The sequence below is a fragment of the Fundulus heteroclitus genome, chromosome 5, assembly GCF_011125445.2.
Source record: "Fundulus heteroclitus isolate FHET01 chromosome 5, MU-UCD_Fhet_4.1, whole genome shotgun sequence".
NCBI lineage: Eukaryota > Metazoa > Chordata > Actinopteri > Cyprinodontiformes > Fundulidae > Fundulus > Fundulus heteroclitus.
The window spans coordinates 41,781,747-41,798,295 of NC_046365.1; the positions used below are offsets into that span (position 1 = coordinate 41,781,747).

The 16,549-nt window shown below is 41.2% G+C and overlaps 1 protein-coding gene across 1 annotated transcript in view; it reads right to left on the reverse strand.

Annotated features, from left to right (window-relative positions):
- The window catches only part of LOC105936034 (VPS10 domain-containing receptor SorCS1), a 234,871-nt gene that overhangs the window by 82,860 nt on the left and 135,462 nt on the right, over positions 1 to 16,549 (reverse strand). The window contains exon 4 of the mRNA XM_012876673.3: positions 7,075 to 7,233. Within this exon, the coding sequence (XP_012732127.3) occupies positions 7,075 to 7,233 (159 nt within the window). The remainder of the gene's footprint in view (positions 1 to 7,074; positions 7,234 to 16,549) is intronic.

Here is a 16,549-nt window from a genome sequence, read left to right on the forward strand (position 1 = left end):
GTAATTCCCATAAAACAACGTTTTAAAATATATAGATCGAACTGGGGAGAGGGACGTCTGGGCCTCCCTACTGAAGCTGCTACCCCCGCGACCCGACCCCGGATAAGCGGAAGACAACGGACGGACGGACGGACGGACGGAACTTTAATACATAATAGTTGAAATAAAATAAATTATTTATTTAAGCTACATTCACACACACATACATCCATGTGTGGATCAAATGGGTCAGTAAGTGAATGTAGCGTCAAGCGTTTTGGGGTCCTATGGACTGGACAAAGTGCTATTTTGTTTATTTATTTTATTTGGTTTATATATTACCTTTCTAACATAAAATTGTATTTTTATTGCCAACCCAAAAGGATGTATTGCCTTTCTCAAAGATCAAAGTAGTGAGCTTTGTGAAAGTAAATAAGCAATGGGATTTCTCCTTACCCGTAAAAGGACAGACTAACAAACGTTTTCCTCTGGCTTCAAGAGAGACTAGGGGGGAGGACAAGATTAACACACAGTTCATGCCTTGGTTACAGCAGGCAGTGAGTCAGCAGCCAGACCATCAATACGTCCCCAGGTAGTGTTTGTGAGCATTAGGTTTGTCGGTTAAGAACATTTCTTTCATTACATCGGTTTGTAAATGGTCTGACTTTGGACCTGATAAAACACAGTGGACCAAAACCAGCAGACTGCATTGCTCTCCAAATCATCACTTACTGATAAAACCTCTTGATGGACTTTGAGCAACTTCGCTTTTATGTCTCTCCATTCTTCTTTCAGACTCCTAATCCTTGATATAAAAATGAAATGCAAAGTTTATATTCACATGAAAAGAGGACCTTGTGCCTCTGAGCAACCGTGTAGTCCAGTTTCTATTCAGACAGGCATGAAGACTTAAAACTTCTGGAGGCGCTTCTAGTCGTATCTACCTCGTTTTATCTACTCTATTTGTTTCACCTGACATTTTTGTGTCATTTTAGGCCCGTTTACACTACACCTAAAAACCGAGCCATGCCAAGACCGGTCCGAGCTTGGTCCAGTTAACTGAGATAAATGCAGCCGTTTACACACACAGGAGTTATCTCGGTTATGGTTCCTTGGTTGCTCCTCGCCTCCTAGTGGTGATCTGCGTTACTACCGCTCTCTGGGATTGAAGGCGGGACCGAGCAAATCAAAATGGCGGCACCCGTCACATTCAGGGTGTTATTGTTAGACAGATTCGGCTTTTGGGACGTGGATGAGACAAACGAACGTCTAATAAGGATTTACAGACGCGGGAAACAACAACAGACGCTGAGGTTCATAAGCAGAATCATCTCTGGAAACCGTGTGGCACGGTAAGGAAGCTAGTATTATTATGAATGTCTGAAATTTGTCTGAATGGAGCGTGAATCGGGACGTGCAGCCAGAGACACGCCGGGAAACCCGCGGACAGTCAGCTGACTGTAAGGGGATGACGCGGTCTGCTCATGCGCTCCTCGTTCTCAGGGAACCGGGCCAAAAAAAAACAGTCAGAGACCTACTGATGAACTGGTCTGCAGTTAGCGCGGTCCGGTTATCGTTAGCGCGGTCTGGTTCAGTCTGCTGACCATTTACACACAAGAGTTATCTCGGTTACCGAGCTCGGACTGGTCTCGGCTCGGTTAAAAAAGTGTAGTGTAAACGGGCCTTTTGTGCCACTAGTGGCCTTTTAATGAAAGCAGGCTGACAGGAAGGGGGGCTGAGAGAAAGGGAGAAGACATGTGGCAAAGGTCAGCGGGCCAGAGTAGAACCTGGGACCGTCACATTGACGACTAAGGCCTCTTTATCTGGGCCGCTCACTTCCCCTGTGTAACCGACACGCCCCTCATCAGCAATGTTTTTAACTTAATTTTTATGTTTTTTTTCTCCCTGTGTGTTTTTGTTGTTATATATTGATTTAGTTTTTTGTGGACGTGGAAAAGGGCTAAACACATAAATGATTGATGGTGAGCTGGCGAGGACTTACTGCAGGAGAACATCCCCAAAGCATGCTACTTCCCCCGCCATGCTTCACCTATGGTTTAAGGTTCTTTACCTGGGATGCTGACAAACCTGTCCCCTGTTCTGGTGTCCAAATAATTCAGTTCTACACTCACCTGTCCTGAAGAAATTACTCCAGATATCCATTTTTCTTTTTAGAAATTAAATGTTTCTACCTTCCACATCTACTTGATTTACCTGTACAGCTTATTTCTGATCGTTTGGCATGCAGTTTTATTTTAACAGTATCAACAGTCTGCTGTAGGTCTCCTGATGGTATTTTACTTTAAGCATATTTCAGTCTGCTTTGGGGATGAACTCAGAAACTTTTTGCTCTCATCACTCTCACTCCAACAGCCGGTTGCACATTAATCCAAATGTCTGAGGTTTAAGCAGACGACAACCTTTAAACTCCTGAGTAATGCTGCTCCAGTCATGAGAGCCTGATGTGATGTGCCTCCATGTCATTTTAGTCATTTAGTTGGGAATAAATGCACCAGTGTCTGAGGAATAACCTCAGCAGAAATTGATTTTTTTTCCACATTTTATAGAAAATGTTGAAATACCACTTGCATTTATTGGTGTTGTTAAAATAGTTATTCAATATCTGCATGTCTATGTATGTTTGTAAAGAGTTTTAATTGTACTATAGGCACAGAAGATAAAAAATATCACTAATTGCTGGACTTATGCATGTGCTAAGCCGGGCTAAGCAGATGTAAGAGAAAGGAAGAGAGCAGGGAAGTGGGGCAGGAGGAAATCACTTTGACTAATTACCGTCCTAAAACGAGTTAGTGTGTAGCCTCAGTAAGAGAGAGAGAGAGGAGGCAGAGAAGAGGAGGCGGAGGAGGTGAAGGGGCTATTGGTGGTGGGGCGGAGGGGGCTGCTGCAGCCTTTACAGCCTCTGAAAGGTCTCTCAATCAACAAATGTGGCAGCCCTGCCAAAAAGAGGGCAGGGAAAGTGAAAGAGAAGCACTTTTAGGGTGGAGAGGATCCATGCAACAGAGGCATTGCTTGACTTGGTGGGAGTGGAGGACGCTGAAGGAATGAATAATACATTCCTTTCCATCCTTTCCCCGGAGATTTCCCAGGAAAATGAATGGATCATCAAATGTTCATACCTTTTTTTCTGGAAGTGGTATTGATGCAGTTCTGGTCAAAGGTTTACAGACACTTGTTAGCATGATTTTATGACAATTTTGGGCATTTATTGATTTATTTCTGACCTTTTGCCAGGGTGCTATGGTCTTAAAACAGAGAAAACAATCTAGCATGAACCAGTTTGAATGTGTTGTTATTTCTCAAAACTAAACATGCAGGCTCAAATATCTGCATACAGCCACACTAATATGTCTCTTAGCAAGTTGCACCTTGACCACATGCTTTGTGTCGCTGCCAGCGAACGCCTGGCATCATTTTGCTGGATATTAACATAATTGGCAGAACTAGAGGAGTTGATTTAAACTGGATGGCTTTCTGCCACAAGCATGCCTTTTAAGCACATTCCACATATTTGCAGTGGGGTTGGGTCTTAGAAAACCCAAATGTTCATGCTTAATGTTAGCCTGTTTTACACATTCAAAAAGCAGATTTTGATTTTGGGATAATTGCCCCGTTAGAACAACCGGTTGGGTGTTGTTTTAACCATTTGACTTAAAAGTGTTTCCCTCAATTTAAAGGAAGTTATTTAATATGTTTAAGAACAACCTAGGAACTGTAAGCTTACAGCGGGATCCTGCGCGACCAGCAGTCTTACAAATGTTGCAAGGCTGGCGGTTATGAGAATACTGCGGGTGGCTTAATAGAGACTTCAGGTCCCAAGGTCGTTGGAAGGTGAAAACTACACTGAGCTTGGTAAGAAAATCAAGAGTGGAAAAAAATTATTTAATCTAATTAACAAATGAACAATATTATTACACTGAAGAATTATTTACATGAAAACAGATAAAGAGCATCTTAAATGTTTTTATGAATTAAAATGTTCCCAGTTCCATTTAAAGGTACAAAACTAACCACTCAGAACTTCAGAATCAGAATCAACATGGGCTTTGACGTGGAGCCGGAAGAAGATTATTTGTTTAACTCAGGCTACGTTCCTACGGCAGCTTTTGATGCTAAATTCTAAAATTCTTTAAGATGGCCGCACATACTACTACTAAATCTGACCGCCATCATACTTCTGTCTGAACGGTTCAAGACGGTTCAAGTTTGCGGAAGTAATGATAAATTCAATTGTTTCTAGAAGAGTTCAATAATGTTTTGTGAGCTAAGAAGGAAGCAGCACAGCTATGAATGGTCTTTTATGGAGCGCCAACTGAGTGCCGGTGTGTAGTGAAAGACAGGAGAGAGACATGAAAGACGGATAAATGGCGGAGGCTTTAAAAATGTCTGATACGTATCCCAATTAATACCACATAAGGAAGTGGCATAAATTGAATTACTTTGGGGCAAAAAGATCGGATTTGGGTCACATTTCCCTGCAGTGTGAACGTAGCCTCAGGCTCAAAGTTGGCTGATAAAGAAATAACAAAATACTTCAGTGTCCGTCCGTCAGACAATTCAGTTCCAAACCATATAAAACATTTCACAACAAACACTTCCTGCACTGTCAAGGCTTGCAAGGTTCATTTTCAGTGCGAGTCCTGTGGGCCATTATTGAAAGCATTCAGGGTCTGTGTGCATATAGAAGAAAGCTGCAGTGGTCTGAGACCCGAGTCTCTTAGCAATGTGTTTTTAGATGTCTTATTTTCATTTAATGCTTACATTTTTAGTTATTTGCATTTTCTGAGTCATTGCTTTGCATCATTGTTGAGCAATTCCAAATTTAGCCTATTTTTTTTTTAAATCTTTGTCCAAATTTTGATCTGTGTTTGTGATTTTGTTTTATAGACTGTTTTATTAATATGTAAATTTTTCATATAAGCCTTTCTGATGATCTCCTCCTGTTCTCTCCTGGATAAAAGCTACAGGTTTTAATCCTCCTGGATGAGCGTGTAGCCACAGGGGACAGTCACTGGCATTGTGTCGTTGACTTTGTATCAATCCCTCATCCTGAGGTCACCAGTCCAAGAGACGCACAGCCATACCACCTATGCTGGGGGAGAATATGCACTATTTCTCTGTCTCTATTGCTCTCTTTCCACCACTGTTACTTTGTGCAAGAAGGAATTAGATATGAAATAACTGGGTATCACATTTCACTTCCTTGCTACCACAGCTGCGGCTATTTCACTGGTTTTAAGGGACCAGAACTGGAATCCTTAATATATTCCTCTCATATTCTCTGGCTTATATTTATACAGTCAACTTTTGACTGAACTATTCCCATTGAACACAATTCCCACTTCAGTAACATATTTATTTTCAGATTTCACCTCTCACCATGGAGCCGATTGATAACCTCTGTATCTCTGTGGAAGATCCTTCTCTGTCATGCATCTCTCCAGCAGGCTTTAAGGCTGGAGCGATTCGAGCCCTCTTCTACAGATCTCTGCTTCACATAAGACACATTTAACCTTAAGTCACAAACTCTCACCTTAAAGTGCACCTTTAAATCTGTCTTCTCCCTCCAAATCTCTGTACTTATAGTGATTTCATGGTTTTGATCTTTCATACAAACTGTCAGACTTTAATGTTTTGAGGACCCATTAGTTTGGATTGTCTTTTAAAGAGAATACAAACGAACAATTACTTGTGTGAAGTCCACAAAGCTAACTTTATTCTACAAATGAGGCTGTTTGAAGAAATGAAAACTGAAGTAATGACACATGTGATGTCTTACAACAGTATTCTTAACCCGTGGATGTTTTCATCTTATTGTATCTCACTATAACTTATCTATGTTTTATGTATTCTATGTGGTGGACCAACAGAAAAAATGCATGGTTTTCAATAATTTTCTAAACCAAAATTTTTAAAAGAGTGGCACATATTTTATTTTAATTTTTTTACCCCTTAACCAAAACCAACAGAACAAATGGCCTTATGATGCCACCTTGTTATAATTACACTTCGTAATGACCTGTTATTCAGTCAATCCAGTATTGTAGCTCATATGGTGGTGGCAGCATCATGCTGTGGGATGCTTTTCTTCAGCAGGGAATGGGAAGCTACTCAGAGTTGATGGGAATATGGATGGATGGAGCTAATTCCTGAAAAAAAAAAACCCTGTTAGAGGCTAAAAAAGACCTCAGACTGCGGTGGAGGTTCACCTTCCAGCAGGACAACAGCACCACACATACAGCCAGAGATACTGTTGGATGCATCAGATCAAAGCAGATTTGCGTGTTAAAAAGGACTAGTGAAAGTCTAGACATTAAATCAATTAAAAATGTGTGGTAAGACTTGATAATAGATGTTTATAGATACTGTCCATCCAATCTGACTGAGTTGAACTATTTTGCCAAGAAAAAAATGGCAACATTTTCAGTTTATAAAGAGATATCCCAAAAGACTTGTAACTATAAAGGTTTTACACAAACATTGACTTGGTGGAGCTAAATACAAATGTATGCCACACTTTTAAGGTATTTAGTTGTAGGACTTTAGGAAATCGTGTATTATTTTTGCTGAAATTGACAGTTATTAACTACTTTGTGTTAGTATAAATACCTTTCTCAGACTACAACTTCCCTTGAAAGAAAATCAGGAAAAAAAAAAAAACAGTTTTGGTCTTAAGGAGAAACATTTCTGAAAGTAAGAACAGTAAAAACCTTGGAGCTCTTTGCTTGTAATCTTGTTGTTTCTTTACTTTTTGTTATCTGATATTTCCTTTAGGAAGCACATTAGATTTTGCACAGGCTTTCCCTGAAGAGAGAATTTCACTCCTGCAGGTTTGTGGTGAACCATATAGACATTTCTGTTGGGTTTACTTGTGTTTCAATGACACTATTAGTAGATTCAGTTATATCAATATGATCTGCAACTTTAGGGAACACTTTTCCTTTTATCGTCTCTTTTCTAGGTGAGCTGTCAGTTGTCCTCCAGCTGAGAGGCATTAGGATCATGATCTGGTGTTACGTCAGTGAATGTCGATGCCCTGCCGCTTTAGATGCGACTGCAGCCTTGTCCTTTCCTTACCTTTTGGTCGTGGCTGTACGCCAGAATCCAGTCCTCCTGTTCTGGGTGGAAGAGCAGGCTCAGGATGTAGAAGTTCAGCCGGTACTTCTGGTATGTGGCTCCTTCATCAGAGCTGATCAGAAGACTGCTCTCTACTTCTGGATCCGTCAGCAACATGATCTTGAAAGAACAGAATATGATGATATTAAGAGGAACGGTAAAAAAAAAAAAGTTTTTATTTTTGGGTAATGCAAGAACATTTTCTCAAACAGTACAGAACTCTAATATATTTGGACAAACTAAATTTGTTCATGAGGATGAGACAACATGAGCACATGCCTGGCAGCAACTGCACTGACAAGAGAAAAGTCTACAATAAGTTCCTTCGAGTGCACATCTGATGACTTGGCCAAAAACGCCACACAGAACATGAAACAATTTCCTCTTCAAATTATCCTCACATTTAAAGGGGCTGTGGTAAAGTGTGTGTGTGTGTGATGTACTGCATCTCACTGTGGTACTCCATCTACAAAACGGCATTTGCAAAAACTTCTCACAGCAGTCATTTGTTGTTGAATGGCTATTTTATAATTGTGCCATGTACACACAGAACAGCATCATCTGCATACAGCTTGATTTACCCTTAATGTTGAGGCTACATGTCAGTGGGCCTGTGACCAATCCTAATCTAATTGTTGTTGTTTTTTTATATTTTCACTGATTAGTCTGTCATGGCTAGCTATTTATGGTGTCCTGATCTGTAGTAGAAGAGATCAATTTAATTCAGTTTATTTATAAAATGCTGATTAACAACACTTTATGGTCTCAAGGCGATAGACTTCTATATTTCTCATTGCAATTGTACATTCCAACGTAATTTGTCGTCTGCATTTAACCCATCCCTTAGTGAGCAGCTTACAGCACCCAGGGAGCAATCTTCGGCTAAAGCCGGGCGTACACTGTACGAGTTTTTCAGTCGTGGTACTTATATACATCTCAAACTGTGCGACGGAACCGCGGGGTTTAAAAAGTTCACCGCTCACGATCTGTGCGGCGCGACGCTCGGACGAGACCGGACTGCTCACACTGTACGTCGTGTCCCCTCTGGGACCGCTCGCTGTGGTGGCAGAGGCAGGCGAGCGACGGTGGGTGACAGGGACCCAGAGCCGGGGTTCGAGCCCAGCTCTGGCGAGGCCCGCAGGAGGCACCGGGCGTCGGGGGAACGGAGGGGAGAGAGGAGGGACGAGACGCATCGGCGGCCGCGCGGCACGGCAGGTCGCCCGGCCCGCACCCCCCCCCCCCCCCAGCAAGCGGAGGAGTGCCGAAACAGGCGGCCAGCGCGTTGCGCGAACCGGACGGCTTGCCCTCCCCAACACCGGCCGGAGGTTGCTTCAGGGACGCCCGCTTCCCTCCCTCCGCTGGCGGGGACGGAGAGGAGGGGAGGGCGCCCCCTCGTAGCTCTGCTTGAACAGCAGGATGCGCTCATGAAAACCTCACGACAGCCGACTGAATTTCAAACATGTTTGATTTTCACGATCGTCCGATTCCTGATCGGGAGGTAGTCGTGAGAAGCCAGTCCCCCCTCCTCCCCCCCTCTACGATCAAGCTGAAATTCGGCCGATTCAAAAAATGCTCGCACGACTGAAGAATCGGCCCGAAAAGGGGAAAAACTCGTACAGTGTACGCCCGGCTTAAGGGTCTTGCTCAGGGACCCATAGTGACAATCTGTGGAGTTTGAACCAGGAAACTGCAGCCTTCTAAGAATGCAAGCTTGCTGCTATACCCATTAGGCCAAAACTCCTCACAAACACAAACCAATTTATCTAGACAAATCTGAAATTAATTCAAAGTTTCTTGTTACTTGGAGGCTAAGTGGATTCATTAGGGTATTAAATACTTCACCCTTGAAATTTAATGGTGATGATTCAATAAATCATAAAAATGTCCTAAAACCAAGTTAGATTTATGACCATGATGATTTTATTAATTTGTGGGAAAAAATAACATTAGTAACTGCTAATTTATTAGTGCAACAAGACACTATTAACGGTGCTTAAGAACTACTGTGTCCATTCCAAAGGTATATTTGGCCCTATAGCTTTTGATGGCATTGATTATTTCCCCCACTTTTTCAAATCAGGGCTCCTGTGTTCAAGAACAACTGCTGTATCCAAAGACCTGATCTCTGTCATCTTAGAATATATACATCTGTCTATCTTTCTATCTGCCATATATCCCACATAAACACTGTTGATTTGTTGTTTGTTGTATGCTGTCTGTAGATATATGGAAATCAATTATCTACAGAAGCAACTCAAAGACTACAACCTGAATTATGTGTGTTTTTTTTTCCCTCATGCTCCAAATGTGGCTCAATATACAGAAAACACCAAACACACACAAACTGGTAAGTGACAACAGGTGCACACAGACTTGAATCGATTGGCCACAAAGCACATGTGATTATTAGAAAGTTTGCAGACACCATGTGGGTTGCTCAGGTCCTGTTCAGTGAGTAGGATTAACTCACATATTCTGGTCTGCAAAATATCTCCCCTATAATCCTCGTTGACGACTACACACACTCACTCAGTCCAATACTGTAAATGTTTAGCTACCAGCTCATAATGGACAAACTGCAAGATCAGCATGTTGCATTGCTGCTCTCACTCAATGATGTCATTTTCATTGGGACTGGGTGGGGGGGGTTCTGTTCTCAGTTCTTCTGCCCTTCATCAATATCAACTCTGGAGAAAAGACTATTTGAAAACGCTGATACACTCAACGTTATTGTCCTCATCGCTGAAAGTGCTGCAGGGAGGGAACTGAAATAGTTTTGATGGCAGCCTTTTGTTCTGGTTCTGTAGAAGCTGTTCTATATATGCAGGTAATGTTCCACCACCGGACAAATTGATGGAGTCTAAAAACGTTTCTTTTATTACGTCTCATACTAACATTTTGGAGTTCAGTGTTTCTCCGGCAGATCTGAGGTTATCGTTCCACACAGTAACCACCGTTTTGGTAGCTCGAGTACCTAAAGCTCCAAAACATTCAACATGGCTTCCACTGTTAATTAGAAGCATAAAACAAATGGCTTTCATCTCATAGTAAAGTTTGTTTGGGTACCTTGAGACCACCAACAGAACCGTGGATGTTAAAATCAAGGGACTCGTGCTGAAAGCCTCACCAACCAGAATCCTTGGGGAAGACTTGGAGCTTCTGGTCTCAGCTGATGATAAGCTAATTGTCATTCCTGAACCTGTTGGCTTGGATAAGCAGGCCATGAAGAAAAATGTATGGAAATCAACTAACCAAAGCTTACATCCCTGGTTCGATTCGAAAGTGAGATGTTTGACTAAGCACAGGACACTGAAGGGAATCAGACCAGATTGTGACTGTCTGTTGAGAAATCACTCATAATAATAAATTTGAGACTGAAGCAGACTCACTCCCTAGGGAACTGCCCCTCACCGCAGGGTGCCCACTCTATAAAGCCTAGCTGCCTGCACCAATCTCCCTCTTTGCCTGCTGCTGGCGGCCACATGGGAGTCCATGGCCCCTCGTGAGGAGTTTCACGTCAGAGAGACCCGCAGCCATGTGCTCAAGCTAGAATCAAAGCCAAGTACAACCTGCCTTCTTCAAAATCGAAACCTAAGCAGCCGACCGCCACGGAAATAGGCTGTTTGTAATCTTTCCACAGCTTTTGCAGGAGACCAGAAAGTCACGTCTCTGCAAGCTGTGCAGACGCCCACACCCCACACAGGAAGCCTAAGGAACCCGTTTGATCCCAGGCCGGGATTCCAGGAGTGAGACCAGCTGCTTGCTCGCTGCCCTGGCCCTCATACCTAGCTTCACGCTGGAGTAAATAATCACAAACGGACGCCCAAAAGTCAACAGAATGGACACAGAGGCAGAGGTTTGGCAGAGTTTAGCAGGGAAGGTTAGTATGGGATGAATCCATTTAGAGTGGTTTACTTCTATTGATTTTTAAGGTTTGACTAAGGTTAAGGTTAGCTCACTGGCAATGTTCCCCTTAATTTTTCATGAGTCTGAGCAAACAAACAAACTCCCTGATCGTTCACTGGACCTCTGTGAGCAACATCGCACACTGAGGCTACATTACGCCTGTCCAAAACCTGAGACTATAACAAGCTACACGGCTAACTAAAAGAATCAAATTAGAGCAAGACTTTCTTTTAGATTACTGAAATTAGATACAACTGATTTAGCCAGATTACATGAAAACGACAATCTTGGATCTTTTTTTTAAAGGAGCTGTATAATATGCTTTATTTCATACTAAGGAAGAACTGAGAGACACGTACTTTAAGAGTTCAACTATCTATATTTGTCCTTTTTGTTTATTTGGTGTGTACATAGTTCCTTCTTCTTTATCTTCATTTTTCTTAGTGATTTAGTTAAGTTGCACTGGCCTAATAGAGAGAATTAATTTATTTAAATATAGTCTTAATTCAGATAAACAGCATTCTGTAGAGATGTTCTCTGGATGTTCATTTATATCTGTTGATAAATTATTAAACTTGAAGAGGATTTTATTCTCTTCAAGTTTATTACTTGAAGAGAACTTTGAATACTATGTTATTCTCTCAGGAAAGTCATAAGACTTTCAGCTTCCTTAGCTAGATAGAGCTAAAGTCATTCTGAGGTTCCCATGACCAGTTGCTATTGTCCACATCCAAATCTTTAAATGTGACCCATTTCAAATGTGTTTACAGTTTACTAGAATTATAACCACAAACGGTAACATATTTTATTTAAAGATGTATAAATAAAAAAGTGTGGCATTAACGTTTTGGCCTTCGAACACTGTCAGCATACATGGTCCAGCAGCATGGATTGGTGATATAATATGATGATGCATCGTAGGGCTGGACGATAATTCAATAACAATATATATCGATCAATAGAAAAAACGGTCAATGAAAAGTTCAACAGAAGAACAGTTTTCCTTTTTGCATTCTAACCAGTCATGTAGGTTAATATTACAGTCATTACATCCTCCCAACCAATCATAAACTCAGACCCAGGAACTTCCCTCTAAAGAATCCAAAAAGCGCATTATGTTTTTAAAAACTTGCAGTTTTGGTAAAAAGTTGGTTAAATAAAGGGTTGAGTTTGAAATCAGTGTTTTTGTGTTCTGTATCTAAAAATAGGTTTATAAGCATAAAATGGTCTGGGCTGCACTTAAAATATATGTTTTTAATTAGTTGATAATTATTTATATCGATCGATATGATTTGTTTTATTGCTTTTTTTCCTATATCGTCCAGCCCTAATGTATCACATTTTATGAAAAGGCTGATGTCTAAAATAGGTGATGCTTGATTGATGGGCCGCCAACATCGTGGTGAAGAAAACCAGCTCTGGATCAGCTGGTAAGGAAAAGATGTGAAACACACAAGTCATCGTGACCAAGAGATAATTAGTTAACTTTTTGGGTTTTAGTGAAAGCTGATAAACCCAAAAAGGATGATGATGATTATTACTACCATTGTCAAAGAGTAACTAATTTGACTGTCTGTAATTTGCTCAGCTGTGAGAAGCACCTTTTATTCTGATCTCTGTGATGCTGCTAATGTTACCCAATCATTGTGGTCATAATGACTTATATTGCCTGAATACTTATTATTTATCAAGCTCTCTTTTGCATTGTACAGTTCTTTATTCAAAAAGAACTGCTTTGTGTAACAAAACATAATGTGTGTTAACAGGCTTGTTTTCTAATTGCTTCTGTCTGAAGAGTGAGCTGACATCTTAATGCTCAGCTCATTGAGTCAGGCGTCCTTGGTAACAGCTGTTATATTACACATAATACTAAATATGTGGACAATTTAACAATGTTTCCAGCTAGTTGTACCATATTACTGTGAAAACTGAAGAAGTAACAATGTTTCCTCTGAGGAAATGTGACGTTTTTTATCATTTGTGCTGTCAGCCATTGATCCCTGAACATCGGTCGACTGTCTTGATGCTGGGCTCAGATGTCTGTGCAGCATCATTCTCTGTCCGCTGATGTCAGGCTAGATGAAGGTGTTTGAAAGCTAATATTGGTATTTTTAACAAGCGTATGCACTGCTTATTGCTCAGAGAGTTGCAGAGGCTGTAGATTGTGAGTTATGGCTTGTTTTTGCAGATTTGTTCACCAGTCTAATGGATTTCTTTAAAAAAATAAAATAAATACAGCCAAACTGTGGCTTTGTTCAAGAACATCTTAAAGACAGCATTTACTGCTCAGTTGTCCCGCTGTTGGAAAGAGGCTCAGAGTTTTAGTCACTGTTTGCAGCTTTTAGAGTTGAATTTAGTTTTAGTAATATAGAGTTAATTCCAAATATTGCAATATATATTGTGTATCTTAATAAATGCTGAGAGAGTGCTCTTATGTGTCCTTGGGCAAGACACTTCATCCAAACAGCCTTGTTTCAGTAGTCAGAGGGCCCAATGGCGGCGACGTATGGCAGCCTGGCCTCTGTCAGTCTGCCTCGGGGCAGCTGTGGCTACTAACATAGCTCACCACCGTCAGGGTGTGAATGACTGACTGTAGTGTAAAGTGCTTTGTGGTCGTCAGACATGATAAAGTACAAGCCATTTACCATTTTGCAGTTTAAACTTTAATAATAAGCCATGTATCATGTGCTCACCACTTACCAGTTATGTGCAGACTGGTGTGCACATAAAGTCCCAATAAAATACACAAAATATTTCATTTATCTTCTCCTTCCAGAGAGTCATCTGTCTCCATCTAATAGTGACGGCAAAATGAAGCTTCATGAAGCAATGAAGCCTTCCAGCTCATTGCTTCACCCAAAGGTCAGTTAGTGCTTCATTCAGTGCTCTGTAATGGCATCTGCTGCTGCAGGTATACAATGATGCCCTAGTCCCTTAAAATAAATCACTCAGATTGCAGTGCTATCACAAAGTTTTGGTCCAATCCATGTGCAGTAACCTTCCGTCTGTTGAGTTTTATGTAACTCTGCCATCTGTTTTCAGTTCCTATCATGATTTGCACCCTAAGTAATCCTGCTCTTATGTTTTATTTGATGGCATGGACTCAAATTGTCAATAAATATATTTGGTGAAATTGTGTCTCTGAGTACATGCTTGTGGAGGCAGACACAGTGTTCTGTTTGTCATATTATTTCTCCAAAATTAACATTACCTCTGTAATGGATAAAACATAAATAAACATACATATTATTTTTAAATTACTTCAATTATTTTTTTCTTCTCAGGTTTTAATTTAAAACAAGCCTTTTGAGTATAATTCTGGTTTCTGGTTTGGAGGCTGGTTATTTGAGAGTTAATACTTGTTTTTATTTCTCTATTTATTATAAGTACACACATCATCCAAAAACTATTTTGAGTGGTTTTCCAAAAGTATTCCCAGATGTTTTTTTTTTTTTCTCCTTTTTTTGATGGTCATATTTCAACCACTGTTGCTGAAACTTACTGTTCCCAGCTGATTCTACCTCTATCACTACTGACGCCCATACCAAACTACCCACAACAACCCACAAAGCTCCTCCTTTTATCATGCTTTTATTTTGAAAACCGACACACAAAATGAAGCAGTCACAATGTAAAGTGAGGCCTCAATTTTCATGTGGTTTTCAGCGAGCAGCCAGCATTTTCTGACATGCACCCTACCTCTGCATCTTCTCTGAAACCAACTACCTGTCCTCTTTCACTCCATCCATTAAGTTAATCTTTGGTTTCTGTCTGGCAGTTCTACCCTCAGCATCCTTCTACTGATGTTCTCCCTTTCCATCTCAAAAACATCTCAGTCTGGCCTCTCCGGCTTCATCTCCAGACCATCTAACCTGAGCCGTCCCTCTGATGAACTCATTCCTGACCCTCTCCATCCTCATCACTCACAAAGAGAACCTGATCTTCATCTCCAGTACCTCCAGCTCTGCCTCCTGTCTCTTCCTCAGCGCCTCTGTCTCTAAACCAGACAACATCGCTGGTCTGATGTGGGCTCCCACCTCCAATGTTCCTGTTTCTCCTGGAACAAAGTATTCACTACAGCCATTTCTGTCCTCTGTGCACAGTCCGCCATCATCTGCCCTTCCTCATTCCTGTTCTGGATACCAAACCTGCCCATCACTTCCTCCTCACCTCTGTTCCCAGCTCCAATGTGTCCATTCAAATCTGCACCAATCACCACCAAAGTTCATTGTAATGGAGATAGCTTCCATTACATCAGAAAAGGTGATTATTGATTGAGTTACAGTCCAAACAGTTGCATTGTTGTATTATTTTTGTTGTATTTTTGTTCAGACATTTAGGTGTGCCTTCTTGAGATGCAGGGGGACTGGCCATCCATTCTGTGTGAAGGAAGTGTCAATATATGAATGTCAATTTATTTTTCCTTAAATTTCCAGATGTCTATTTTCTTGCTATGACAGAACTCTTGTTTAGTTATAAGCACCTACCTTTTCCTGGTTTGGCTCCTCAGCAGGGTGTGGCAGCAAAAGGGAGAAACAAGCTGCAGGTGCTGCTGAAAGCTCTTGGAGCAAACCATTTGTAAGGAGGGCAGAGCTTTAAGGAATTATATTTAATTTGAAGTATTATTTTGATTGACTTTAGATTTGTTTAGTTGAAATGATTGATTTATGTAAATATTTGTTAGATTTCATTTACTGTTTTTGGGTGTTATCTTTGTGTAAGTATGGTTGTTTATGATTTTCTGATCATCCCCTTCATTGGGTCATTCTAGCAAGACACTCAGGGTGCACTGCAATAAAAGGCAGACGTTGTTGTTGTTGTTCAGTGTGTGTGGTGTGTTTGTTGCAAGTCCTTAAATAAACCACCTCAAAAGTTATTGATGGTCCTGCCTCTATATTCAATGTGGAGCCTCCGCCGGTCAAAAGCTGACATTCATCTTTGTAAAGTGACAAAACGCAAAAAAGTTTTAGGAGAGGGGATATTATTGCGTTTAGGAATCTGCATGTTTTATGTATGTGTTCCAGTTCAGAAAACATGCAAATCAAAAGTCTTTATCTGGCTTTATGATTCTTTGGCATAGTCAGGAAAGTGTTTAGTTTTGTTAGCTACAGGCCATTATAAGAACTGGAGCTCATGCGTCTACTTCCCTGCCAACAGTTCAATGAAAGTTGTTTAAGTAAAGTTCCTGCATCGCCCACCAGGACTCACATTTGCTTTCAAAATGGCACTTAGCGGGACCGTCTGTGTGTGGCCATTATGTCGTCAGACAGCAAAGAGAATCTGAGTGCACGCTGCTCTCGCTGTCGATATCCTTCTCTGCATGCCACCGTCCGGCGGGAACGTTTCTGATCTCTCATGCTGTCGAGTCATTTGTCAGCACTCGTTTCTGTAACAGCAACCATGGTGGGCAGCACCGCTGGCACCGGTTCATCAATCAGAGGCGTGCAAAACATGTAGAACAGTCCAATCCAAAAGGTTTCTTTCACCACGAGCTGCAGCCCAGCAGCAGCCAGCTTTTTACCCGGCTGCC